Source organism: Rhamphochromis longiceps, linkage group LG14 (genome assembly GCF_057381845.1).
Source record: "Rhamphochromis longiceps isolate RC_006_pf linkage group LG14, R_longiceps_female_GT1.1, whole genome shotgun sequence".
NCBI lineage: Eukaryota > Metazoa > Chordata > Actinopteri > Cichliformes > Cichlidae > Rhamphochromis > Rhamphochromis longiceps.
In genome coordinates this window covers 5,138,121-5,166,005 of record NC_140570.1, presented here as the reverse complement: position 1 = coordinate 5,166,005, position 27,885 = coordinate 5,138,121, and the positions used below count along the sequence as shown (strand labels likewise).

Below are 27,885 nucleotides of genomic sequence, written 5' to 3'. Positions count from 1 at the left end.
CGATACTCATATCGATATTGAACCGTTCGATACAGTGCTTTCGGTATATATATATATATATATATATATATATATATATATACCTTTTTAATGGTTTCTTTGAGCTGGCAGGGTATTGGCTTGCTGCCAGTGTGTTTGGGTTCTCACTGGTGGCTGTTCAGAGTACCCAGTCTTCTTGGAGTCACTAAGTGGGGTGCTGTTTGAAGATGATGTGGTTCTGTTAGATTATTGATTTCGAGGCAGCAGAAATTAGAATCTGAGTCCATGGTCCTCAGGCGGCAAAGGGTCCAAGTGCTCACTCTGGGTCAGGGATGAGTTGCTGCCTTAAGTGGAAGAGAATGGAGTAAGAGATTGACAGATGGATTTGGGCTGGAGCTGCAGTGATGCAGACATCCTGTTATGATAAAAGCGAATCTCCCAATTTACCGGTTGATCCTACATCCCTACCCTCACCTATAGTCAAGAGCTTTGGGTATTGACTGAGAGAACGGGATCGCAAAGTTGTTTCTATGTCCAACTCATGGGAAGAGTTCCTCCCAGTTTTTGTAAATCTTCCGTTCTCCTTCTTAGATCTTCACTGAGTTGCTTGGACTTTATCATTCTTCTGAGTATTGGCCTAGCCAGTCAGTGCGGTCAAACAAAGCCTTTTATGCTGGAAAAAAGAAACTGCCAGTTCATCAATCGCGGTCACTAACAAGAAGATTTATGTTAGCGTATGAATTCATTTGAGCTTGTATGTCTACTTTTGATGCTATGAGGATTACTTGCTTGTGGGAATGAAAGAGACATATGAGTCAATGGAACTCATTTTGAAGCTGATCAACTGGAATATTTGTGATGACCTGAAGGTTGTGGCACTGCTGTTGGGTCTACAGTTGGGGTACACAGAACACATGTGCTTTCTGTGCCTATGGAACATTCGTGATGATCGCAATCATTACAAAGTGAAGCAGTAGCCACCCAGAGTTAGATGAGATAAACCTTTATTAGTTCCACATGTGGAAAATCTGTTGTGTCACAGCAGAAAGTGGACAGTGCAAAGTTACAGTAGCAAAAATTAAGAATAACAATAGAATAGGATAAGATATTAAGAATAAGATGCTATATACAATAGAATAAAATATTTTATGCAATAGAAAAAAATACTATGTTGTCGGAAAGAGGAAAAAAAAACTGTTGGCCGATACAATGTGCTACATGCATCACTAGTTGATCCACTAAAAGTGTACTTTCCGCCACTTCACATTAAACTAGGCCTAATGAAAAACTTTGTCTTGGCAATGGATCGTAATGGAAATGGCTTCCATTCCATTTGGAAAAACCAAAACTGATGCTAAAAGTAGAAATTTTTGTTGGTCCTGAAATCCGCTAAATGATGCATGATGACACATTCAGATCCAAACTGAACATGAATTCGCCGCTTGGGATGCATCTGTGCTAGTTGTGCAAAACTTTCTTGGCAACCATCAGGCTGAAAACTATGTTGAACTTGTAAGCAACATGTTAGCAGCATATCAGCAACTCTGCTGCTGAATGTGACTCAAAATGCATTTATAGCGGGGGGGTTTCACTCCAAATTTGGGTGGTGTGAGTGATTAACATGGAGAACAATTCCACCAGGATATTGCCAGCATGGAGAAAAGATATCAAGGCCACTTCAACCCCATAATGATGGGCAATTACTGCTGGCTTCTGCAGCGGTCAACAGCAGAGACTCACAAGCGCAAAAGCAAGTGCCTACAGCACTTTTTAACAGTGTATGTACATTCCATAAACACTCAAGTGAACTATCTATTTACACGTTTCGTAAAGTGTACAAGTTTTTGTAATCTCTCACAGTTTTAAATCAAAATTTAGTTATGTACAGTGCCCATATAACGACTATAAAATCAGTTTCCTTTTCTGTCTGTATGAATAACCATTGATACTGTGTATAACTTCAGAACCTGACATCCTAGACAAAATCCGACTACAGATTTGGACTCAGCACACTTGATTTAGTATACGACACATGAAATACCACAACTAGCAAACAAAAGTGTTTGTTTTATGATCCTGTGTTTTAGAAAATTCTAAGTAAATCAAACCCTGCACACATAATGTTTTTTTTATAAAGTTCTTAAAGCTGTGTTCTGTACAATCATATCACACTAGAAAGAACAGTTCAAAGGAAACATTAAAAGCTCCAAATTACCTTTACATTCATATCTATGATGAGTATACATAAACCACTTTGCATCATGGTTTGCATTTTCTTTTCAAAGCAAAAGCAAAGCAAATCCCTGTTTTTAAAAATTGTGTAGACCTGTGGACTTTGCTGATTAAAATTAAGCCACTACACATTTACAGGCTAGTAAAAGCATCATGACTAGAATTATCATCAGTTTTCAAATTCCAAGGCTACTAAACATGCAGATTAAATATGGCAAGATAATCTGCATGCAGAGTTTCCACTGGTCCTTCCATCAGACTGTGAGCCCCACCTATTGCTCCTCGGTTACACTGTTTTCATGAAAAAGCAGAAATGAACTTTGCGCACACACCAAGCAACTTTTCTCTGCTGAATGTGTAAGAAATAGGTGTTAGTGTGTTAGGTTTATGCCTGAATGTTGCAATGTGCTATTAAAACTGCAATGCATGCATTCATGCACATGACACAGTAACACAAGATGACTCATAATCTGATGGTAAATAATGTTTTGTGTTCTCTGTACATCTTAGCTCAGGTAATAAGGCAGGTCATCTGCTAATCTGAAGGTTAGGGGTTCCATCCCTACAGTTCGCATGCCAAATATCCTTTCACAAGATACTAACACCCCCGTTGCTCTCCGATGCATCAGTTTGGAGTATGATTGCGTGTGAATGTTAGATAGAAAGCACTTGCATAGAAAGACTTATTTTCTTAAATCAAAAGGATATTGATTCTCTTTCAGCTTCCTCACATTTATCCGAATTGCCACGCTGTTTTCAGAGAGCAACACTTGTGTGAAACCTGAGCTTAAACTGGAATTTTGAGCCACTAATTTGCTCTTGGCACAAGGCTGGTTTTTACTGCAGTTAACTGCATCTTTTTATAAAAATAAAGCACATTCTTAATAGATCCCCCAGCAATTGCGACATCACAGTAATTTGTCTCACTTAGTAAATCTGTCCCATAGCATCTAAAATTAAATTAATCTTATTTGTTATATTTTACTGTTGTGATACTAGGTAACTAATTTTATCATGCCTGTTAAGGCAGTGCTATCTATCACTTATTCCAGCAGACTATTCTGGAGTAAAATTATACTAAAGACTGCAATATAACAAAGGACTTTACTGATTAGCACCAGTTGCACAGAACCTTAAGTACTATTATTAATTAATATAGATCTTGAGCTTATATAGCATTCTGTGTTCTTCGTGCAAGGCTACAGTTCAATCAGAAGTAGTTTTTATTGCAGCAGTGTGAGGTTCTTCTTTCAGCTGTGAATTTAATGAACTGTTGTTAAAAACTATATCAGGAGGATATTCAATGAAAATGGGGAAAGGCACTCACAGATAACATTTACCAGAGCTGAGCAACTTTTTTTTAAATTATATTGTGTTTTGTCATGAATGGTCAGATGGGCCATCTCAGTGAATTATGGAGTGGTGTTTTCTCCTCCCTTTTCTTAAAGGATGGTCCAGTGTACACTATGCTAAAGGAACCAATAAAGGAAGAATTTACCCTCCTTCCCTTATTATTTGGAGAATTGGTACAGCTCTTATTATGGCCATCACACAGATACTTCAGGTCCCGTCTGAGTTTCTGTTTTATGATGGTGGCACCTATACTTATACTACCACGCCAGAGAAGTAAAACTTGTAAAGACAACGATCAATGATTAGTCTTTGAAAGCTTTGTGGTTTTATGCAATTTAATTTATTAACTCAAAAAGTACTGGATAATTATCAAATGGATAATTGTTAAACATAAAATAGTTTTCTCTTAATATTTTTTAATACCTAGCATTCTAATCAACTTAAATGATGATCAGTATTGCCATATTAAACTAAATGTGGTTGCGCAACTAGGTCCATTGCTGACTAAAAACGCCACGCTATGTAAGTGAGAAACAGAAATGGAAAATTAGAGTAATGAGGGGTTTTTGTTTGTCTTTCCCAAATGTGATTGTAAAGAAACAACCCAATTGTGAACAATGGAACAATTATTTTAATTATTTAAGAAATTTAAAAAGGTTATTGAAAATTTTTTAAATTATTTCTTTTGAAATAATTTAATTCTCTGCAAATTGAGCAGAGAGCTAAAACAATTTATTTGCATTATATTAGTTGTACAAGCTCCACTGTTACTAATGTTGAACTAAATTATAAAAGGCTGCCTGAGAAACGTGCTTCTGAGGTTTACATAAGCTTAATTGTTTTTGGAATTAAAGATAAAAAGTAACGTTTGCAGAAAGGTTCTGAATGTCATTTAAACGAAACTAAAGCCATAGCGCACCTCCAGATTCTTACATGCAATTGTAAGTACAGGAAATTTTATTGGGGGATATTTAGTTTTCTTACTTTTCTATTGCATATGCCATATTGTGCAAAACGAATATTATTAAGATAGGCATGTATGTACCAGAGCTTGCTTTTGATGTGGCCAAGCGAACTGAATGATATTTGAAATGAGACAGATCTTATTCACATGAATGTTAAAAAGGAAGCTTCCTGTTCACATCATGGTATGGTATTTATTCACACTGTTACATGACACAGTGTAAATAAAACTGCTTGCTGTGCAATGTTATTATCTGTTAGCAGCAAGAAAATGCCCCTACATGTAGCGTATGATTATTATTTTGCATATTCCTACTCTTACTAACACAGAAAACTACAATTAATCAACCTTACTATGTTGTTCTTCAGGTTTTGCTGTAGAAATCATGGTTAACATCACACAATCTCAATTATTTCCGAATGCACTAACAACATGGTTTCCTGTTTTTGTAGTTACCTTTGCTGCTACCAGGAAACCAATGAAGGGTGTTATAACTGGTACCCTACATCTGCTGGATTTGTTTAGAGATCAAGTTCGCTTAAGGTTCCATAAGGGCATTGTTCATTTGTTCAGACATATTTTCCATGACTTCAGATTGATTTGACTGATTTGCAGAAAGGTCTTGACGGAGGCTTGAATTATTTGTGGACACAGGGTTGTTAGTTTGCAAAGAGACAGCCGAAACACAGTTTTCAGCAGTCTCTGCGATGTCTACTGTGGTTTTCATTTCAGGAAAAACTGCATTAGTCCCATTGCTTTCTGGTCCGATGTCTACTGTGGTTTTCATTTCAGGAAAAACTGCATTAGTCCCATTGCTTTCTGGTCCATCATTTCCATCAACTGTTTGGCCAAATGTGGTCCCCTGGTTTTTATCTCCAAATGTAGTAACTTGAGTCATGTCTTCTAACTCCTCATCTGTTTCCGGAAGCAAGGACAATCTTTTGGACAGTCTTGCAGGTAGAAAGCTGGCTACAGAAATTCGGTTAGGTGGCCTCATTGTTACCTGGCCATTGTTAGCTCCACCCTCTAGAAATGGCGAAGGACCCGCCCAGTCTGTAGTTGATACCTGCTGCTTCTGAAGCTTCCGTTTCTTAATAAAGATGATCAGGAATCCTACCATCATCACTAACAGGGATCCACCGATTAGTCCGGCCACTACTTTGCCATGGTTAGTTTTCTTTGTTTCTGAAGGTTCTTGTATTTTCCTTTTTCTGATATTGTTGATGGATGTTGAAGTTTTGTATAAGCCTGTGGAATGTTTCACATCATCACCTGTAGCTGGACTCATGCTTTCAGACTTGTCTTCTTCAGGTGTGGTAAATGTGTTAGTAGTAGAGATGAGTTTTGTAGACTTCGGTGAAAATGTAGGTGGATAGGGGTTTGTGTGCCTCCTAACGTGTGTGCTTAATGTCTTCTGGCTTTGGGTTGAGTTGATTATCACTGGAGTTACACTTGTAGGTGTTGCTGGGGTGCCAGTTAGATCTGTCATTGAAGATTTGATGACTGTAGATTGTATTTCTGTTAAGGATTCCATGGAAGTACTGTTTAAGTGAGGCGATGCAGAACTGGTAGGAGCTGGTGCTGTCTTAGTATTAGGTAGGATCGTATTCGAGGGCATTGTTTGACTTCTTCGTTGTGCGTCTTTCGTGGCAGGTATTTTCTCTGAGTATGCCTGAGTATGTGTTGTCAGCTCATTGTGAGAGAATGATTCTACAGTTACCACAGAGCTGGAGACTTCACTTTGATTAGATGTCACTGCATTGCTTGATGTCACTGCATTGCTTGCTGCCAGTGGCAGCAGCCATATGAACGTGAGGCTTGTAAAATCTGTGGTCATTGCTGTCCTCAGAATGGCTACTGTGTCTCTGAAGCTAGAACAGAGGAAATTATTTTGTCAGAGCACGTAGTCTGAAGTAGTATCATTTGAATAAAGAACGTTTAGTGATATGCAATATAATATGTTTTAGGAAATGGTAAGTTCCTCAAAATGCTCGTAATCCACCATAGGTTTGAAGGGTACGCAATTTACCAGTTTCAAACACTGCTTTTACCATTTTCATCTAATTTACATTTATGTATCCTCTGTTGTTTAATAACATTTTACACATAACATTTAGTTTTTAGGTGTGTGTGTATAGATATAGATATGTCTCAATTTCACATAATCATCAATTTAAAGTTGTCAAGCTGTGAGTTGGACCCAAAACTGTATCAGTAATCTAGTAATTTAGATTTACATACCAGTGTCTGTACGCAGGTGAACACTCAAAGCTGTTGGTTGTGTCCTTCCAGGGTGTATTAAAAGCCGAATATTGCTGTTGCTGTCTGGCAGAGTTGCTATCTCTAAGGAAGTAAGATCTTGGGGGTTGGACAGTTTGTCGCTGCTGAAATTTCGAGACTGATTCTTGCACCACTTACAGGAAGCGTGACACGTGAAATCATTCTCAGTGTCCTATGTTAAATATAGTAGTTCATGTTTTACAACCAAGTCTTGTGTTAAAAATGTTTGCTGAAACAATGCTGAATTAATCTGTAAAATTCTAAAGATTGACTTTTAAAAAGTGTGAATTTTAAATTTTCATGAGTGCTCTTTGGTTTTAAGAAGGAAAAGGCATTCTTTAAGTTTAAATGTCCAGAACAGTAACATATCATAACTGAAATAGCAGCATGGTAGCAGCTCATGTCTGTTTTTTAGGACATAGTTTGAGTAAGGTAAGGACATTTATTAGCCACACCATTGATGCCTGTGAAAGGTAAACTCACCTTGTTATCATACTGCATTCTCAACCACAAAATCTACAGGATCTGCGATACACAAAAACATACAAACAGAGATCACTTTCCCATGCCCTGACAGGTCAGAGATATTTTGACTGCATAAGGAGGGCATATACAGTCCTGATCAAAAGTTTAAGACCACTTCACTTGAAGAATGGCAAAAAAATCATATTTTTGCATGGCTGGATCTTAACACGATTCCAAGTAGAGCATGTAATGTGCAAGAAATGGGACTGAGACAGAACATTTTTTTGAGCATGCAATTTATTGAAAACAACACTTAAACTGAAACAGGCTGTTTGACAGCTGATCAAAGGTTTAGGACGCACATGCACATAGGACATAGCCAGCAGCCGTTTGACGCCCCTGCACTTCCCGAAGCTCAATTGTTCCACTGAAGGAAAAAGCACCCCAGACCATTATGGCACCCCCTCCACTGTGGCGCATAGAAAACATCTCAGGTGGGATCTGCTTGTCATGTCAGTAACGTTTTTGAAGCCCTTCAGCCTCAGATGCTATCTGATGGTTATGAGACTGCAGTCTGCACCAGTAACGGCCTTAATTTGGGTCGAGGATAGTCCAGTGTATTGACGGACAGCCAATTGGATCCTCCAGCTCAGTGCTTGTGAAATTTTTGGGGGTCTTCCACTTGACGTTTTGGTTCCATAACCCTAAGGATCATTTAAGAAATTCCAAATGACCGTCTTACTGGGTCCCACCTTGGCAGTGATGTTGCGCTGAGAGACCCTGCTTATGCAGTTCAGCAACCCGACCGCGTTCAAAAAGGTAAAGTTTTTTTGCCTTTGCCATCAGAACGTCATAACAGTCTGACTACCTGACAGAAGATGACAATGAATCCACATTTTTGCACAGATTTGGCTTTTTTAAGGCATGTGGCCCTAAACTTTTGATCAGCTGTAAAACAGCCTGTTTCAATTTAAGCATTGTTTCAATAAATTGCATGCTCCAAAAAAATGTCTCACTCCCATTTCTTCTTGTTTTATGTTGAAGCTCTATTTGGATCCTTGTTAAGATCCAACCATGCAAAATATGATATTTTTTGCCATTTTTCAAGTACAATACAGTTCAATACAGTTTAGAAGTTTAGAACAACTTTTAATCAGAACTGTATCATAACAGGAATGGGTGGGGTTTTTTCTGGGTTACTGACAGGTGTGTGGCTTGTACATGTTATTTAATCAAGCAGAATAACAGTTCTATAAGTAGTCACTGTTGTGGCCTGTTTTGTTGTCGAATGATTATATAGTATAGATCTTTAAAAATTTTAAGAATAATAATTGCCATTGCACAAATACATTTTGGATTTTCTCTAATCCACACAGGGTCAAAAGTATATATTCAAGCTCAAAGTGTTGTCTTTTAACAAGACATAGTTTGTATTTGTCAGCATAGAAGAAATAGCTTGATAGTACTTATTTCATTGACCAATACTCTACGAGTCCAAGAAACTATTGATTTTCCAAAGCTGGTAAGATCTCTTGGAGCCTTTGTACAGATGTGCAGATTTCAAGAAGTTGATATCTGTTGAAACTGTTTTACAAAAGTTATTTGGATGTGTCACCACTTTGCCAAGCTCTTGAAAAACACCCAAATTGTCACTTGTTAATGGCTACCAAAAGCATCTGGTCTAGGTGCAACTAAGGAACATGTAGCCAAATATTAGTGGGGGGTGTATATATATATTTGAACTTGCGTGGACATTTTTGGTCATGTATGATTATGAAATCCAAAATAAATTCTACAGTACATCCAGTTCTTGGTTGTTTTTTGTGTGTTTTTCTTTTAGTCCTTGAAGGTATATTGATGAGACTCAGTCGACCAGGGAAAACAACAATGGAAAGAAATAATTTAAAGCTCAAAATGTCCATGACGAGTGTATGGAAACTTTTGACCACAACTTTCTCTGTCTGTGTGTGTGTATAGGGCTCATAATTGACAAATATTGATTTGACTCATGAAACACTGACACCAATACAAAGGTCAATTTATTTAAAAACTGGCAAATATTACAAGTATTTAAGTTATAACCAATAATTAAATTGTTGAAAATTCATTTAAAAGATTAGACATAGCTGAAACAGATTCAGAGTTAAGTTTCCAGCATTTCTATTATCAATTTAGCCCATTATCTCTTCAAAACTGTGAATGTATGTTGACCTTGTTTTTGTTAATCTGCTTTTTGTTCATTATGTAAGTTATTATGCTATGTTATGTTACTGATGCAAATCATGCGCACAACAAATATGGACCGTGCTATGTTATGTGTTTAAAAGTTATGATGTCTTTCTTTCTTTCGTTCTTTCTTTCTGTTTTAATTGAACACTCAGGACCAGGCTTTAAAGATTTACTACGAGATATAGAACTATGTAACATGTTAAAAGTATCCTTATCTAAGCAAAAACTATGCTTTTTGGTGTGTGCACCCAAAGCTCTTTATTCTGTCAGCACTAATGTAGTAAATTGCATATGATGCCCTACATTTAACAAGATGAAAATAAACAGGAATAGTGATGCAACAACAAAATTATCAGTTTATTTACCAAATTTCCATTCTCACTTTGTTGACTGCCTTCAGCAAATAAGAAAACAGTCACCACTCTATTATAGCTTTTTCTTTCCTTGTGTCCGTTTCATGAATGCGTTTGAAAGACTTTCAAAGTTATTTATTTCTGTCCAAAAAAAGAGCAAAATAAAAATTAAAAAAAATCTCCATTAATATAATTCGTTTATTTTATTTTATATTTGCCCATGATTTAACAATTGGTGCATCTCTGTTGGAAAGGATGTGATTGAAACAAGCCAAGTTAATATATTTTAAATCAGCTAAACTGATTAGTTGTGTATGTGACTGGATTTACTGAAGTAGGGTTACCTCCTTACACAACAAGGGGCATGTCTTCTAAATCCCTGGGAATCTCCAAACAGGAGTCCTTGAAGTTGGAGCTGTGCATATGACTTTGATCGTCCTCAGGATTAAACGCTATTGCCATTGCCCCTTCCTTGAGTCCTGCCCCATCGTCCTCCATTGTCCCTTTTGTTTCAGCCTGCCTCTCTTCCTCAGTCTTGTCTTCTTTCACCTCCTCAAGCATGACACTGGCATCATATGGTCCAACCAGGCCTGCAATCTCTGGTTGGTCTGTGCCCCAGTAGCCTGTACTGCTTACTAAGTCCATGTTGGACCGTGAGGTGCGAGGGCCATAAACCTGGCGCTGAAGGCTGCAGACCTGGCATGCCAGTACCACAGTAGCAGCCAGCAAGCACACAATGAGACCTCCAGCTGAACTTATAGCAATCAGACCCATCTCAGTGTCAACCAAGCAGTCACCACGAGTGCCATTGATGGAGTTTTTGTCTTCACTTGTTCTGAGGGTAGTACTCACAGCAAGTGTGGGGCTGCTTCTTTGGTCTTGTGAATAGTCTTGTGAATATATTTGAGTTGTTGAAAGGACTGCGTCAGCACCGACAGGGCAGAGTGGCAGGTGGTTGAGCAGGAGAAACAGCCAAAGAGTTTTTGCACCTTCCATCATCTCTGAAATTCAGAAACTGTTTTAGAAAAAGTAAAGCTGAAAAAAAATGTAGAACGTTATTCCAGAATGCCACTACAAGAGCTCATGATCAGAAGGTTGTTTGAACAGTTCTAGTTAAATTTTTTTTAAAGGAAATGCTTGACTTTTGTGCTTTTAATATGATTCAAAGATGCTGCATGACAAATTCTTACCTGAAGTAGTCCTATGGAGGTCTTGGGGAAGAAATGGCACGTGACACCTGCTGCAAACTGACTGTTGAGATGGTCTGAAGTCACTTCCTGACCCCTCTTTCTGCTGGGTTTTTTTTTGTCTTTTGGTTTGTTTGTTTTTTTGCAGAGGGTGTGATTATTTCAGAGCCTTGGGTTTGATACCACAGAGGCTTGCAGGGCTCTTACAAAAAAGGACAGACAAAAAGAAGCAATCTTTTTCAGAAATGAAGCTTTTCAGAGTTCAACCACATAGAATGCAATGAACAATTTAAGCCTCACATTTATACAACTGATCTAAAAAATAAAACTATTTCGTATTTAACCATAATGAATTTTTTCCCCCTTTTCTTTAGGTTCAAAACGGGCCAGATCAATGGTGACCTGCTCATCTACCATGTCCTTCTCACCCTCAAACCCTACTATGCTAAGCCCTATGAGATAGTGGTAGACTTAACACATGTTGGACCCAGCAATCGTTTCAAGACTGACTTCCTCTCTAAGTGGTTTGTTGTCTTTCCTGGCTTTGCATATGAGAATGTGGCAGCTGTTTATGTCTACAACTGCAACACTTGGGTAAGAGAGTACACCAAGTATCATGAGCGGCTGCTGACAGGCCTAAAAGGGAGCAAGCGGCTCCAGTTCATTGATTCTCCAGCTAAGTTGGCAGAGCACATTGAACCTGACCAACAGAAGCTGCCTGCAGCCACACTGATACTGGAGGAAGACCTTAAAGTGTTCCACAATGCCCTCAAACTGGCCCACAAAGATACCAAGGTCTCAATTAAGGTAAGGTTTCAGCCAGTGAACTTGCACTAAAAATGAGCAACATAGAAATATTACCACTAAATAAACATATTAAATCACTAAAATCGTAACAGAGGTGTATCTTTAACCATCTTTATTTTCTTCTTGACCAGGTGGGTTCAACAGCCGTTCAGGTGACCTCAGCTGAGCGCACCCGCGTCCTTGGCCAGCCTGTCTTCCTCAACGATGTATATTATGCCTCCGAGATTGAGGAAATTTGCCTTGTGGATGAGAGTCAGTTCACCCTCACCATGGCCAACCAGGGCACACCCCTCACTTTCATGCACCAGGAGTGTGATGCCATAGTTCAGTCTATCATCCATATCCGGACACGCTGGGAGTTGTCGCAGCCTGACTCCATCCCTCAGCACACTAAAATCCGACCAAAAGATGTGCCTGGCACTCTCCTCAACATTGCTCTTCTCAACCTGGGCAGTTCTGACCCCAGCCTCAGGTCTGTCCTGTAGGGTCATTGTTTTGTTATTCTAGGCCAAATTCTTTGGCTTTATGGGGAATAAAGTAGGTCTGTAAAAATAACAAAGAATGTGTTTAATTTAAAATATAACTGAGATTTTTTGCTTCGGAACCAGTGACACATGAATATTTGAGCATACTTTAGGTTTAAAGTTTAGACTTTGTATAAAGGTTGCTGGAAGTAAACCTAATGCAGAAGCACCTTAAACTTAGTGACTCCTGCTTGTATAAATGTTTGATAAAACAACCCTATTGCTCACATGTCTATGAAAACATAAATTTGAAGGTACTACAATGTATGAATACATTGTATTTACATCATAAATTATAGCCCCATGTAGATGAAAATTAGATTATAAAACTAATACAAAGCAAAAACTATAGCAGTGGTCAAAAAACTCAATGCTTCAAAGTCAAATTTCAGAAACCAGCAGTTAACTGGATTAGCGATACATTCATTTTTTATACACTGTGTTTAAAGGTTTAGTTCAACCACCCCTCATTTCTTTGTTTTCCTTGAAAGAACCAGACATGAGCAATCGCTTTCTGGGCTTTCTTAATGTCTTCTTAATGGCACCTTTTTTTACTTAAATACTTACTTTTAGTCTAGTCCTTGTACATCAGAAAAGTATTCCTGAAGACTACTTGAAGAAATTACAAGAAAGCTTCCCTAAAAGTTGTTTTGTTAAAAAAAATATGGGTGGACCAAAACACTGTTTTGCCTGTATTTTACTCACTAGCTCACTGCATCTATTTCCCATTTACCTAGCAAAATATAAAGAAATGAGGGATGGCTCAAGACTTTTGCGCAGTAATGTACACTTTGAACATGAGCCTAAATATTTTTGATCCAATGCAAGTGGTTCAGTTTCAAAGGAAAAACTCGAACATTTTAGCACATCTTATTGTCTTTCCAGTTTTCAGTTGAGCTTCACCGACCTGAAATAAAACTTTTGATCTACTCATTTACAACACCTATGTTTTTCAACTCAAACCTGTAAAAGTAAAGACTAAAACTGTTTTTACACTGACTTATCTGTTTCATATCCAGATCTGCAGCTTACAACCTATTGTGTGCTTTGACCTGCACCTTTAATCTGAAGATAGAGGGCCAGCTGCTGGAGACATCAGGTCTCTGCATCCCAGCCAACAATACGCTCTTTATAGTTTCCATCAGCAAAACTCTGGCAGCCAACGAACCTCATCTGACTCTGGAGTTTCTGGAGGAGTGCATCTCAGGCTTCAGCAAGTCTAGTAAGTCTGCTTACCATCGTACTGGTTACCATACATAAGCTCTCACATACACTCAGTCATGAAACTGCGTCAGTTTATTATTCAAAGATGTTACCTCTCTAAATGGGAATAGATACATTGTACTCATACCGCCACCAGCTCACCTCACTGAAATGCATAAAGTTTTAAGGTTTTTGTTTCTTTTTTTACATAACTGTGGTGGGGAGGGGAGCGTTTGGGAATGACAATATGGTTTATGATTTTACGTAGATGCTGAAGTGCACAGTGCACAAAGGTCGCCAACTTTCTGTATGGTCAATCGCTACATACCTCCAAACTTCATGAAGCCTTCAAATTAGCTCAAGACTTTGCACAAAAAGCTTCCTGGAATAGGTTTTCATGGCAGAGCAGCTGCATCCAAGCCTTACATCACCAAGTATAAGGCAAAGCTTTGGATGCAGTGGTGTAAATCACACAGCCACTGGACTCTAGAGCAGTAAACACTTGTTTTGGCAATCCAATTGACGAATATCGGTTTGGCAGCTCCCAGGAGAAAGATACTGATTGCACTGTGCCAAGTATTAAGTTTGGTGGACGTTGATTGTGGTGTTGTTGTTTTTCAAGAGCTGTGCTCAGGCCCCTAGTTCCAGTAAAAGCAACTCTTCATTTGTGAGCTTCATTTCATTGATTCAGCATACGAAGACATTTAGGGCATTTTCATGCTCACAACTTTGTGGGAACAGTCTGGTTTGGGGATGGACCTTCCTATTCTAACATGATCTTGAATCCAGCTCTACTAGTAATTATTTTAAGCCTATTTCAATAGGCCATTTATAAGCAAATTACTAGAAAAAATAGTAGAAAATCAGTTCTGATCTTTACTGTGCAGATGACATATTTTTACCCTTTTCAGTCGGGCTTTCAGAGGCAGCGTTCCACTGAGACCGCTCCTTTGAAGGTCTGTAATGATCTTCTAATGGCTTCTGATGCAGGGAATTGTTCTGTGATCATTTTGTTTGGTCATAGCGCAGCCTTTGATACCATTGGAAACAAATTCCTACTTAATAGGCTTAAAGCTTTAGCTGGTGTATATGGCTCTGCCAGAGAAAGAAAGCCAGAATGGTTTTCTTCATACTTATCTGATAGGACCTTCTTTGTTAGAACAGACAAGTTCTCCTCTAACATTTCCTTCCTGACCTGCGGGGTTCCACAGGGTTCAGTTTTGAGTCCATTATTATTTTCTTTCTACATGCTTTCTTTAGCTTATTTAGTCTTTTAGTGACATTTCTTATCCATTGTATGCCAGTGACATATTCAGCTGTCATTAGCATACAATGGATAAGCTGTCATGTCTTTTAAGACTCATCTACTGGATAGGTTGTCCACCCTAATCCACTACTTAACTCAGATTGGCTCTCTATCTGTTACCTTGTTTTAAACACCAACAAGACTGAGACCGTGATTGCAGCTCCTCTTGAACTACATTCTGAAGTCAGTCAGGTTCTTGCTTCTTTCTGTCCTTGGAGTAATATTTGAGTTGCATGTAAAACCTTTGTCTGGTTCCTGTTTCTTTCATTTAAGGTACATTTCTAAATTGCAACATATGGTCTCCTCAGCTGAACTGCGTTTGTGTCATCGCATTTAGTGTAATGCTCTGTTTACCAGCTTGGACAAATCATCCCTTTTTCACCTCCAAGCTATACAAAGTGCTTCACCTAGACTGCTAACACGTTCTAGCAAGCGTGCTCACATTACTCCTGTTTTATGTTCTCTACATTGGCTCGCAAATAGATTTTAGAATTCATTTTAAAATTCTTGTTTTAGCATACAGAGCACCAATTGGCCAGGCCCCAGATTATTTATCTCAGCTTCTTACAAAATACACTGCTGCTCGTTGTCCACGTTCACAGACTCCGAGTCGGTTGGTTGTTCCCCATACAGAGCCTTTCAGCCTGTGGCACCAAGGCTGTGGATCAGTGTACCACCACAACTGTGTTTGGTTGACTCTGCTGATTCTTTAAAAAAAAACCATTTCTGTTTAATCCGGCTTTCTGTTCAGAAATGTATTTATTTATTTACTTATTTAAATTGATTAATTTATTTTAAAGCCACCTGTTAACTTTGCTGTATTTTATTAAATATTTTGTATTGTCTATTTTGGCACCTAATATTCTTGTTTATTTAGCCTGTTGTTACCCGCTATCTGTGAAAAGTGCTTAATAAATAAACTTAAGTTCATAAGTGTTTGAAGACAGGACCATTGAATATTTTTGGCAATATAGTGATATATTCTTAACATTAAAATAAACCGTAAGCTCTAAGTGCTGCTGTTCTCTTGCAGGCATCGAGCTGAAGCATCTCTGCTTGGAGTACATGACACCCTGGCTGCTCAACCTGGTCCGCTTCTGTAAGCACAATGACGATGCCAAGCGCCAGCGGGTCACTGCCATTTTGGACAAACTCATCACCATGACAATAAATGAAAAACAGATGTATCCCTCTATCCAGGCTAAGATCTGGGGCAGCCTTGGCCAGGTAAGTTTACCCAGCCCCTCAGCAGCTAAATAAGTACATGTGTCTCTTGGATTCTGGCCTTCTAACCATCTCACCTTCAGATAACAGACCTGCTGGATGTGGTCTTAGACAGCTTTATTAAGACCAGTGCCACAGGAGGCCTGGGTTCCATCAAAGCAGAGGTTATGGCTGATACTGCAGTGGCTCTAGCCTCAGGAAATGTCAAATTGGTCTCCAACAAGGTGAGAGCACATTGGCAACTAATACACACAGAAAATAATCATGTTGAATCATGTTGCAACTCGTGGAGAGGATTTAATGGTATTGATGATGGAAAGTGACTTGGGGTTCTGTTAAATGAGCAGAGCAGGTTGTTTGAGTAAACAACTGATCAATTAAAGCGGTTGTAAAAACCATCGCATTATGTTAAACAGGACAAATCCTACATTATATTTCATACAAACACATATGCTCATTATCCTATACATTTTAATATACATAAGAAGTGGACGAAATACTTTATTTTCATTAAGTAATTACTTTTCTTTACAGAACTTTCCTTCATTGCCAAATATCAAAATCAGGTGAAAAGGAGAAATTCAGTAATTACATACTGTTCCCACTAGGGGCATTTCTGTGCTGATTCACATCTGTTACAAAGAATATTGAAAGAGTTCTGGAAAAATATAAAACAATAAACGTCCATCAGAAAGAGAGCTTATATATTCTTCCACTTGGGGAACTGCAATGCACTTTCCTGCCATTTGTCAAACTCTTCTGTTTCTGAGCACTGTGCTTTTATTATCTGTGTATGCTGCATTGTGTTATGCAATATATCACAATGCGTGGCAGATATATATCAATATATAGCATTATTAGCCTTATGCACATCAACTGAGCCAGCTACCCACTGTCTTGAAACTACAGACAGTAGATATGGCACAACGGGGCCAGGGCATGATAGCAGTACCCTATCATGTACTGGCCCACAAATTTAACATCAAACCTTCTAGATATAGATATTTACACATAGACCGACACACACAAACCCTGACCTGGTGTTAACACTTCTTAATAGACTCACTTCTACTTGGTCCAGGTCAGCTCATTTGGTCATGGTTAATAAAGGATATACTATGTTTAAATTATGGATTAATGATTAATGCTTTCAGGCTGCAAGTTTAAAACGTGCTTCTGTGCTGCAACTGGATCTCATACTCTACGTTCTAGCTATGTGTGCTACAGTTTTCATTTAGAAGAACAGCTGTACGTAAAGAGCAAAATTTCTCTGCCAGCTACTGGTCAGTCGAAACAGAGAGCCTGTAGTTCAGGACAGAAAAACAAATCAACAAAAAGCCACCACATCATGTGGCCTAAAAGCAGAAATGCACATGGACATGAGCCAAGGCAGCTGACAATTTTTTGCCTTTGTTATGTTTCCACACTGACAACCACAGTGGCCACATGACTTGCATCTTTGGGTTGTCTATCAAGTCCCAATTCAGTTCAGTTCAAGTTTATTTATATAATCAAATCACAACAACAGTTGCCTCATGGTGCGTTAAATTGTAAAGACCCTACAATAATTGTCCCACAGTTTTTAACATCAAATCTTTGGTGGTCAAAGGTTACAGTGACAGTGTCCCTTAAATTCTTAATTTTTTTCTCTTTACATCTCAAAGAAATCTCTACAAATTTGGCCAAAGTCTTTAGACTTCAGGAAAAAATCATTAGATTTTGGTGGTCAAGGGCATACTCCTACTCCTACACAGAAACCTAAAATATAAAATATATTTAAATGTTAAAGTCAGTTAATAATTACTTACATACTGATGGAAGAAATAAATCCAGCTGGGATTCACTCTTGATTTGTAGAAGCTAAAGAGACAAACTCATCTAATCACTATCCATTATCTGTGTGCTGTTGTTCCAAATCCAAGCTGCTGTTTGGATAAACAAACACAATATACACAGGCAGACACAAAAGAAAACCCAAGGCCCCCTGGCTCCGATTATAGCAGACACCATCACTGCACTCAATAGTGGCCATTGTGAAGACTGTTGACTAAGAAAAAATTGATCTTTGAGTTGTAGTATTGTTTTTCTCTGCAGGTCAGTTTGGTCTTACTAAAGTATTGTACTGAATTTGAAAAACGATATATAAAATTGAGCATTGTACATAGCTATTAGACGTCTTACTTGAGTCTTTATCCTGGTGTTATCTGTAGAGTTACAGCATGATGTCATGGCAGTACAGCCTACTGGACACAATGGCTTCTTGTTTGCTGTTCTTGAACTCTTTGTCTCCCAAAACTTGAATAAATGCCATTTTCTAACTGGTTAGAATAGCTGTATAGTCCAGTATGTCAGCTTCATAACCAAAATGATTATTAAGGGTCATGATTAGTATTATTAGTTTACTAGTGATACATTTATTATTAAGTTTGCATTTCCTCTTTAGTGTTGCCTTTATTGGCTCTGGTTAAGCACTCCTATAAAACCATGATTTTACTTGTACAAAATTTTACTTGAGTTCAAAATTTTTGAGAAGTTATTATTAGCTTACGCAAGGAGATACATCTTATAAGGCCTTAATGTACGTTTGTGGTTGTGTAAGGATAAAGCTTTTCTACCATTTTCTTTAAATAATCGTTTGATCGCTTGAAATTTTAAAAAGCAGCAGGAGGAAGTGGCTTTCAATGACATTTCCACAGGCTTCTACGGAGAACATAGACATTCACAATCTGATTGAATATCATGAGTAATGCCCCCAGTAAACTTTTTCCAGTTAACCCCTGTGGAAGTCGTCTTTAATACCGTAGCTTCTTAGAGATCGGGTGTGGTGTGTGGATGTGCTCTTCTCTTCTCTGTTTTGTTTTTTCTTTTTTCTTTATGCTCATAAAGTCTTGATAATGACAGAAACTGCCCTTCTAGAAAAATAGAAGAAAATAAAGTGTTTGATGTAAGGCATGCATTACACCCAACAACTTTCACAGGCACTTAGTAACTGTACTATTGTACAGATGCATTAAGCTGGAAAAGGCAACACATTTCTAAAAACGGTTTCTCACGTGGAGATTCCATCTTATGAATCTATGTTGCACAGACTGAAGGTCTGCAGGGGAGACGAGGAGGATGAGGAGAGCCCATGGGACTTCCTCTGAGCAAACATTGGATATGTCTGTGAAGGTTCTCAGTCATCCAGGTCATCGTAGTCAAAGGAGCTTGCAAAGAAAAGCGTCTGGACTTCTTTAAGTTGCTTGAAGACGTTTCACCTCTCATCCGAGAAGCTTCTTCAGTTCTAAGGTCAAATGGTGGAGAGTCCCAGATATAAACCTAGTGGGAGTGATCCCCCACAGAGGGATAAAGGACACTCTTTCGAGGATGCCAATGTTCACATTTTGGACAGAGAGGACAGATGGTTTGAAAGAGGAGTGAAAGAAGCCATCTATGTCCACTGTGAGCGACCATCTTTGAACAGAGGCGGGGGTTTACGACACCAACTCTCTGCCATCTATAATCCAGTTTTGAGATCCCTTCCCAGATGCCTTAACGCCCACTCACATCCTGGGCCATCTGACCTCAGGAATTCGCATGATAAGGTGGGGCCAGGTTTCACAATGAACACACCCGAAACTCTGGCTGATTGGGACCCACACCCAGTTTCACACCTTGGCTCAGGCGATTAGAGGATCATCAGGGGGTCCTTTTGTCCCTCTGTGGGGGATCACTCCCACTAGGTTTATATCTGGGACTCTCCACCATTTGACCTTAGAACTGAAGAAGCTTCTCGGATGAGAGGTGAAACGTCTTCAAGCAACTTAAAGAAGTCCAGACGCTTTTCTTTGCAAGCTCCTTTGACAAACATTGGATAGTTTTTCATGTCATAAATCAGATCTCATATGCAATACAGTACATTTTACTATTGGGGACTAGATTTCCACTCATTCTTATCGTAACTGTTCTGCTCCTGTGAGTTATTATTTTATTCTATAACAAATTCTGATACCTGCATCAATAACCCTGTACCAACAGACCAAGCTTTATTTATTTGTTTTTTCAACTTTCAGTTGTGAAAAATGGGTGAAAATAAGCAACAAAAAACTGCAAAAGGTTATGTGGCTAGCTAACATCTGTATTCATGTGTCCACTGTAGAAAAAACAATGAATAATAATGGTGTTAATTGAAGGACGCAACTGAGGCAACGTTCAGATAATAGCATAAGTGACACCTTGAACTCGGTGACAAAATGCTTAGAAGCAGATGCAGCAAACAATGAGCCGAAGCTTCGGAGAGAATAAGGACTTGATCCTGACCTTTAACCCAAATGAGATGCTAAGACATAACCTAAATTGGGCAGTTCAAGACATGCTAGACATAACGATTCTACACCTATTCTTTGTGGTAGGTCATTGGGCGGATGTGTAAGATCATCGACAAGACGTGTCTGTCCCCAACGCCAACACTGGAGCAGCACCTGATGTGGGATGACATTGCCATCTTGGCTCGCTACATGCTCATGTTGTCCTTCAATAACTCTCTAGATGTGGCAGCCCACTTGCCTTATCTGTTCCATGTGGTAACCCTGCTAGTAGCCACTGGGCCTCTGTCCCTCAGGGCCTCCACTCACGGTTTGGTCATCAACATTATCCACTCCCTCTGCACCTGCTCTCAGCTCAACTTCAGTGGTGAGGAAGTGTTTGTTCATTTATTTTCTTCTTTATTGGTCAGTGAATAATGGGAAGTATCTTCATAAAGCTAGATGCATGAGTTTGCATGGCGTGCAGGCACACAATGGACACACAAAACAAAAAGCGAGTAGGCTACTGTGACCTGAAAAAAGAACCATGTTTTTGTGTTGAATACAGAGGAAACAAAGCAGGTTCTGAGGCTGAGTCTGACTGAGTTCTCCCTGCCCAAGTTCTACCTGCTGTTTGGCATCAGCAAAGTCAAATCAGCCGCTGTGATTGCCTTCCGCTCCAGCTACAGAGACCGCTCATTCTCACCAGGCTCTTATGAGAGGGAGACCTTTGCACTGTCCTCCCTCGAAACCGTCACTGAGGCCTTACTGGAAATCATGGAGGTCAGCTGAGAAAATCAGGATTTTTACATGTTTTTGCTTTTTCTCTGCCTTCCTACTACCCTTATTCGTTTAATAAAAAGTTATTATTATAAAATTGACTGTTTGTCTAATTACTGTATTTAGTTTATTAAATACTGATTGAGTTATGTGTTTTTGGTCCAGGCTTGTATGAGGGACATACCAAGCTGCAAGTGGTTAGACCAGTGGACAGAACTTGCACAAAAGTATGATCTTCTTGTGTTCTATTTCTTTTCATTCAGTTGCATAGATTTTCAGTGTGGAACAGGTATTTATTTGTCTTTGGATTCCAGGTTTGCATTCCAATACAACCCATCTCTTCAGCCCAGAGCACTGGTGGTGTTTGGCTGCATCAGTAAAAGAGTGAGCCATGGCCAGATCAAGCAGATCATTCGAATCCTAAGCAAGGCTAGCCCTCTGCTCAGCATAGACCGGGTGAGGGCCTTGAGTCATTTACCATGCAGTCTGATCCGTGAACAGAACGTGTGTTTCAGTCCTTTACGTGTCTACATAGACGTTTGTAGAGTAAAGCTGCTTCACATACACCTGTGAATTTTACTTCACTGTCTCTTTGACTTCTTTATTCCGTGTATTGTGTACGGTGTAAACGGTAACATTTAACTGAAAAATTATGTTTAACATTTTGTTCTTCTTCCTTCTTTTTATTTCACTCACTCTTCTTTTCGTTTCAGGGTCTAGAGAGCTGTCTGAAGGGGCCAGACAATTACAACAGCCAAGTATTAATAGAGGCCACAGTCATTGCTCTGACTAAGCTACAACCTCTACTCAGCAAGGTATTCAACTAGTATAGATCTACTTTTTGTCACAGTTGGGAAACCTTTCAGAAATTCACAATTCTGTTCAAAATCAAATTGTTTCAAACTGTTTGATCTTTTCCTTTCTTTTCAACTTGGTAACTCTGTACATCATATTGTTATAAAGTAAAACCTTATTGGCTCTTTGTTTATCACTATCCCCTTTGTAATATTAATTAAATTTGTCTTTATTTGTTTAATCTCCCAGGAATCTCCCATGCACAAAGCTCTGTTCTGGGTGGCAATAGCTGTGCTGCAGCTGGATGAAGTCAACCTTTACTCAGCTGGAACGGCCCTGCTGGAGCAGAACCTCCACACTCTGGACACAATGCGTGTTTTCAATGATAAGGTAAAAAGCATTATTTACTGCCTTTTCATTCCTGCAGTTGTATATTGTTTGAATTAAAGACCATCCATCGGGTGACAATCTACTTTTTGCTTTGTATATGTATAATTTAGTTTGTAACAATGCCCAGGAACATTGTTTATGTGAATATGGCTAATAACTTCAGCTCATCCACTGTAGGCACGCTTTTTCATTCATTTCATTTCATTCATTTATTTATTCATTTTCAGGCACAACAAATACCTATATTGAACATAAAATACACAAAACAAAAAACAAAAATTGACTTTGACTTTAGAAAAGTGGGTAGTGGTGATGGTAAGCAACCAGATGACTGCAGTGTTTCTCAGGTTTCCCTCTGTGATCAGGTTATTGAAGTGAACGTAAACACACTCATTTATAAGACAGTCAGAATATCGTCTGGTACTGCACATCACCCATTACTTTTATGTAGAACTTCTCTGACAGGAGCTAAAAAACTGATTGGTCTTTTTTGTATGTTAAATGTCTTCAAGAATCTAATAAAGAGATATTTGATTCAGTATTTAGCACTAGACTTCCATCATGTAGCCAAAAGTAACATCTGTGTGCAGGAAATATATTGTGGCCATACATCGACATGGCCATTGATAAGGAGTCTTTTTTTTAACATATAATTTGTCCTGCAGAGTCCAGAAGAAGTATTCATGGAGATCAGGCGTCCTTTAGAATGGCACTGCAAGCAGATGGATCACTTTGTCGGACTCAACTTTAGCGCCAACTTTAACTTTGCACTGGTGGGCCACCTACTCAAAGGTAAACTGGTGTGTCATGATTCTAAACACTTGTTTGTAGATATTTAGTCTGCAAAAACACAGTTAAACAGACACACAAATCTGCTGTCAGTGTGATTTTAGAAATGAAGCTTCAGAATATGTACATAGGAAGTGCTATGTCTAAAAATGGCTGTCTGCATTTAACTACAGTATCTAAGAAAGGAAGTCACACAGCGTGACTGTGAAAAGCAACGCGTTTTATTATGTGTGTGGGTTTGTCCCCCCTCAGCACTATATTTTGTTTTATTGTTTTTGTACACAATGACATTTCCATTGCCGTCTGTCTTTCTGTTTCTCAGCATGTTTTATACATGTCTTTCAGGCTACAGGCACCCATCAGCCACCACAGTCGCAAGGACAGTGAGAATCCTTCACACACTGTTGGCTCTCATCAGCAAGCATCTGAAATGTGACAAGTTTGAGGTCAACACCCAGAGTGTGGCCTATCTGGCTGGTACATAAGATGTTCAGTGTCGTTTTACTGCAATTTTCAGCACTTTCACACATTTGAAATACCTTTCATTTGCTGGATATTTGAGGTCATCATGTGATGAAGTTGAGGAACTTGGGTAGTGTTTGCTAACTCAGATATCAGAGGATCTTAGCATTAATATTGAACCAATGTCTGAGCTGTTAACCCTGCGTAGTTGAAGTGGTTTGGATGTGCCCTTCTAACAGCTATGATATCGTAACTAACATTTTGTTGTTTTGTGTAGCACTACTCACTGTATCTGAGGAGGTCCGAAGTCGCTGCAGCCTCAAACACAGGAAGTCGCTGTTAATTTCTGACCTCTCCATGGACCCAGTTCCTATGGACACCTTCTCAAGTCATATGACTGATCCTACGTGCAGGTGAGCTCATTAAAAGACAATAAAAACTAAGGACAACAAACTACGGTGGAAGTTAGTTAAAGAGCATCAGTCTGCTCACTGATGCTTCTGTTTTCAATAGTATTCTACTTGTGCTACACCAAATGTGTGTAGAGATGCTTGGCCTCCTTAAAGCTGATGATGAATAAATAAATAAATACTTTAATAAGACAATTTGAAACAATAGTTTTACTAATAATGTATACATTATTATAAAATGCTGTAAATTGCCTGCTGTGAACCACCTGTATTTTTTGTATTATTTTTTAAACTTTTCTTCTGTGCTCTGCACATCTCTGTCAAATCACTACAGTAATTTTAAAGCCAAAAATAAACTTTTACAGACAGGTAAGCCCAAGAAGGCCAGTGACTTCTGAATTCTGTCCCAAATATCACTTGCTATGGCTGGCTGTAATTTTAACACACATGCACAGTTCTCTGTGGAGGAATCATTGGCAGAAAGTATTTTTGAACACTGTGTAAAGACAATCATCTTCTTTGCCATCGACTTGGGGAACATGCAATGTTAAAATGAGGGATTCTTGCTTTTCGTATTTTAATGCTTGTTGTTCAGCTGCTGCACTTCATTTGTATTACATTAAAACTATCGTCACCTCTTAATGAGGAAATAAGAGCCTTCCTTCTTCAAACAAGTAGCAAACTTTGTCTGTCTGTGAAATATGCAGAAGTCATTTGTTTAGTTTCTTTTTTTAGGTCTGCTCATACAAAGAAAACAGTTTTCAGTGAATAGATGCCTTCATGGAAACTCCGACATCAGAAAATCACAATTGTCGTTTTCAACTAAAACCAACAATTTGTTTCAACAAAATCAGAATTTTGAGCAGAAAAAAACCTTAAATTTATATTAGTTATATTAATATTGTAAAAGAACCCACCCATCACTTTACTCACACTCTAGATCTTGTTTTAACATATGGCAAAAAAAAAAAACCCTGAACATTTAACAGTGTTTCCTGAAAACCCTCTTTTGTCTGATCATTTCCTGATTTAAATTTACAATAGTTGGTTACACAGCAGTGGGGAGTAGGTTTCTTCACAGTAGATGTCTTTCTGAAAGCGCTGTAACTAAGTTTAAGAATATAATCCACCCACTGTTATCATCTTCAATGCCCTGTACCAACACAGAGCAGAGCAGCTACCTGAACGCTGCTCCAACAGAGGTCGATTATCTTGTTAATAATTTTACCTCCTTACTATCATCATCATTGTTTATTTATATAGCACTTTGGTCAGCCTTGTGTGTTTTTAAAGTGCTGAACAATAGATACTATGTATGACACTGGGTACTGTAGCTCCTGTGAAAAATAGTATCTCAAACCAGAAGTACCTGACTCCATGGTATAATTCTCAAACACGCAGCCTAAAGCAGATAACTCATAAGCTGGAGAGGAAATGGTGTATCACAAATTTAGAGGATCATCATTTATCCTGGAGAAATAGTTTGTTGCTGTATAAGAAAGCCCTCCACAAACCTCGAACATCTTACACACATTGAAGAAAATAAGAACAACCCCAGGTTTCTCTTCAGCACTGTAGCCAGGCTGACAAAAAGTCAGAGCTCTACTGAGCCAACCATCCCTTTAACGTTAACTAGTAATGAATTCATGATTTCACAAATAAAATTTTAACCATTAGAGAGGAAATGACCCATAATCATCTCACAGATGTAACATTATCTCTGTGCTTGTCTTGCTAGACCTCCGTTCGGCGTTCAATGTTGACCATAATATTCTATTAGAAGAATTAGAGTAAGCTGTAGGCATTACAGGTACTGCGCTGCAGTGGTTTGTATCATGTCTATCTAATAGACTCCAGTTTGTTGTAAATGGAGAGTCCTCTTCACACACTGAGGTTAATTATGGAGTTCCACAGGGTTCTGTGCTAGGACCAATTCTGTTTACATTACACATGCTTCCCTTAGGCAGTGTCAATTTGATGTTAAAGTGCAATCCAGAATCTAAAATGACTACAAAACTTTTAACTGGTGGTTATACCCCTTTCAGCCAGTGTCCCTAACACGCATTTCAGTTTAGGGCCAGTTAAAATTATTTCAATTTTTTTAATTAAGCCTTAAAAGGTTTGCAGTAACTGATTTGTTAATGTCAGTTAAACACAATGTTAGAGACTTCAGGACAGGTCATATTGCAGGGTACACTAAATCTGAGAAACGGAGTTATGACAGTAGGTTTAACAGCTTATTGACACTTGATTGGATTTTGTTCTCCATTTTATCCATCTACTTTTCGTGTGTGTGTGTGTGTGTGTGTGTGTGTGTGTGTGTGTTGTCGGTGTTGTTTTGTTTGGGGTTCTTTTCTCCCATCATGGCACGGATATGTTTTTTGATTGCGGCATCATTTCATGCTCTATTCCTGTAAGTATTAGTTAGTAGTCCAATGTTTAGTTTCATGACCAAAGATAGAACCACAATTCTGTTTGGTTAGTTATCTGTCATTAGGGACAGTTGTCCACCTTCCTCCATTGTGGAATTTCTAGGTTAAAAATGAGTTTGTAACCTACTTGCTAACAATTGTTCTGTTACTGTCCTCTCAGAACTTTGAATGAGACTCAGCCGTGGACATCACCTCAGGTTTCAGAGCGCTACCTTTCAGCTCATTATCCAACAATGGGCCAGATTAGCCCTCGAACACGCAAGTCGATGAGCCTCGACATGGGTCAGCCTTCACAGGCCAACACCAAGAAGCTCTTGGGTATGTCCAATCCCTCAGTTTTTGTTACATCTGTCAGTCTTTCCTTAGAAGGACCCCCCGAATATCTGTGTTAAATCGCCACATTTCAAGTCTTCTGTGTGTGTGTGTGTGTGTGTGTGTGTGTGTGTGTGTGTGTGTGTGTGTGTGTGTGTGTGTGTGTGTGTGTGTGTGTGTGTGTGTGTGTGTGTGTGTGTGTGTGTGTGTGTGTGTGTTGTTGGCTAGGCACCCGGAAGAGCTTTGATCATCTCATATCAGACTCCAAAGCACCAAAGAGACCAGAAATGGAGTCAGGCATGACTACCCCTCCAAAGATGAGGCGTGTAGCAGAGAACGACTATGAGATAGGTGAGAGTATAGCACAAGGTATTGATCCTAGCACATCCTTCTATGTTTGATATGATTCTGAAGTTTGTTCAAGGACATATTCTATGTGATACCTGATTGTTGTAATTACAGAGACACAGAGAATTGGAAACTCTCACCTTCGCAAGGTGTCTGTATCAGAGTCCAATGTTCTGCTGGACGAGGAGGTGCTTACCGACCCAAAGATCCAGGCTCTGCTGCTCACTGTGCTGGTGAGGAAACACACCATACAGCTTACTTTATATGCTGTTACCTTTCAGTTCATGTTCACTTTTCACTCTTGTTGTTGTTTTTCAGGCCACCCAGGTCAAATACACCACTGATGACTTTGACCAGCGGATTCTGTATGAGTATTTAGCTGAAGCTAGTGTTGTCTTCCCAAAGGTTTTTCCAGTTGTGTAAGTAATGAACATGTCTAGTCCTGGTTATCTTGCGGTTTACTTTTTTTGTTTGTTTGTTTGACCTGAAAAATGTGACCTTTGAATTTTTCAGATATTTTTTGAGTATAAAGGTAAAGTCTTCATGGTTATAACTGGGACCCAATATAAGCAGACAGGATCAAATGGCTGCTGCCAGTCTTCTGTTCTTGTTCAGATTAGGTGAAATTATCCTGGGATATTTTTGGACAATGGTTGATTTTCTGTAGTGGTAGGTCAGGCTTCATTTTGCTCTTAGATAGGGAAGCTTTCCAATCCAATACTTTGCCAATCCACCCCCAGACTCATTAAAGAGCCATTGTTCCATATAGGATGCAGCT

The 27,885-nt window shown here is 38.9% G+C and overlaps 2 protein-coding genes across 6 annotated transcripts in view; one reads left to right on the top strand and one right to left on the bottom strand.

Annotated features, from left to right (window-relative positions):
• Window positions 1-27,885, top strand: part of nf1a (neurofibromin 1a) — a 134,757-nt gene that overhangs the window by 98,987 nt on the left and 7,885 nt on the right. For all 4 annotated transcript variants that reach the window (XM_085380819.1, XM_085380818.1, XM_085380820.1 and 1 more), the window contains 18 exons: window positions 11,417-11,849; window positions 11,981-12,321; window positions 13,393-13,595; window positions 15,916-16,109; window positions 16,190-16,330; window positions 20,498-20,777; window positions 20,958-21,172; window positions 21,335-21,396; window positions 21,484-21,625; window positions 21,883-21,984; window positions 22,214-22,354; window positions 23,020-23,146; window positions 23,489-23,620; window positions 23,883-24,018; window positions 26,608-26,765; window positions 26,988-27,110; window positions 27,222-27,340; window positions 27,426-27,526. In XM_085380819.1, coding sequence (XP_085236945.1) covers window positions 11,417-11,849; window positions 11,981-12,321; window positions 13,393-13,595; window positions 15,916-16,109; window positions 16,190-16,330; window positions 20,498-20,777; window positions 20,958-21,172; window positions 21,335-21,396; window positions 21,484-21,625; window positions 21,883-21,984; window positions 22,214-22,354; window positions 23,020-23,146; window positions 23,489-23,620; window positions 23,883-24,018; window positions 26,608-26,765; window positions 26,988-27,110; window positions 27,222-27,340; window positions 27,426-27,526 — 3,150 coding nt within the window. The remainder of the gene's footprint in view (window positions 1-11,416; window positions 11,850-11,980; window positions 12,322-13,392; window positions 13,596-15,915; window positions 16,110-16,189; window positions 16,331-20,497; window positions 20,778-20,957; window positions 21,173-21,334; window positions 21,397-21,483; window positions 21,626-21,882; window positions 21,985-22,213; window positions 22,355-23,019; window positions 23,147-23,488; window positions 23,621-23,882; window positions 24,019-26,607; window positions 26,766-26,987; window positions 27,111-27,221; window positions 27,341-27,425; window positions 27,527-27,885) is intronic.
• Window positions 860-6,889, bottom strand: evi2b (ecotropic viral integration site 2B). Of its 2 annotated transcripts, XM_085380347.1 has the most exons (3): window positions 6,770-6,889; window positions 5,546-6,399; window positions 860-5,095 (listed from the first exon to the last, which is right to left on the bottom strand). In XM_085380347.1, exons 2-3 carry the CDS (start codon window positions 6,363-6,365, stop codon window positions 5,067-5,069), a joined length of 849 nt encoding a protein of 282 aa, XP_085236473.1. In that variant the 5' UTR covers window positions 6,366-6,399; window positions 6,770-6,889; the 3' UTR covers window positions 860-5,066. The 2 variants fall into 2 exon arrangements, with proteins under 2 accessions (XP_085236473.1, XP_085236472.1); XM_085380346.1 differs by having other exon boundaries at window positions 861-6,399; window positions 6,770-6,888.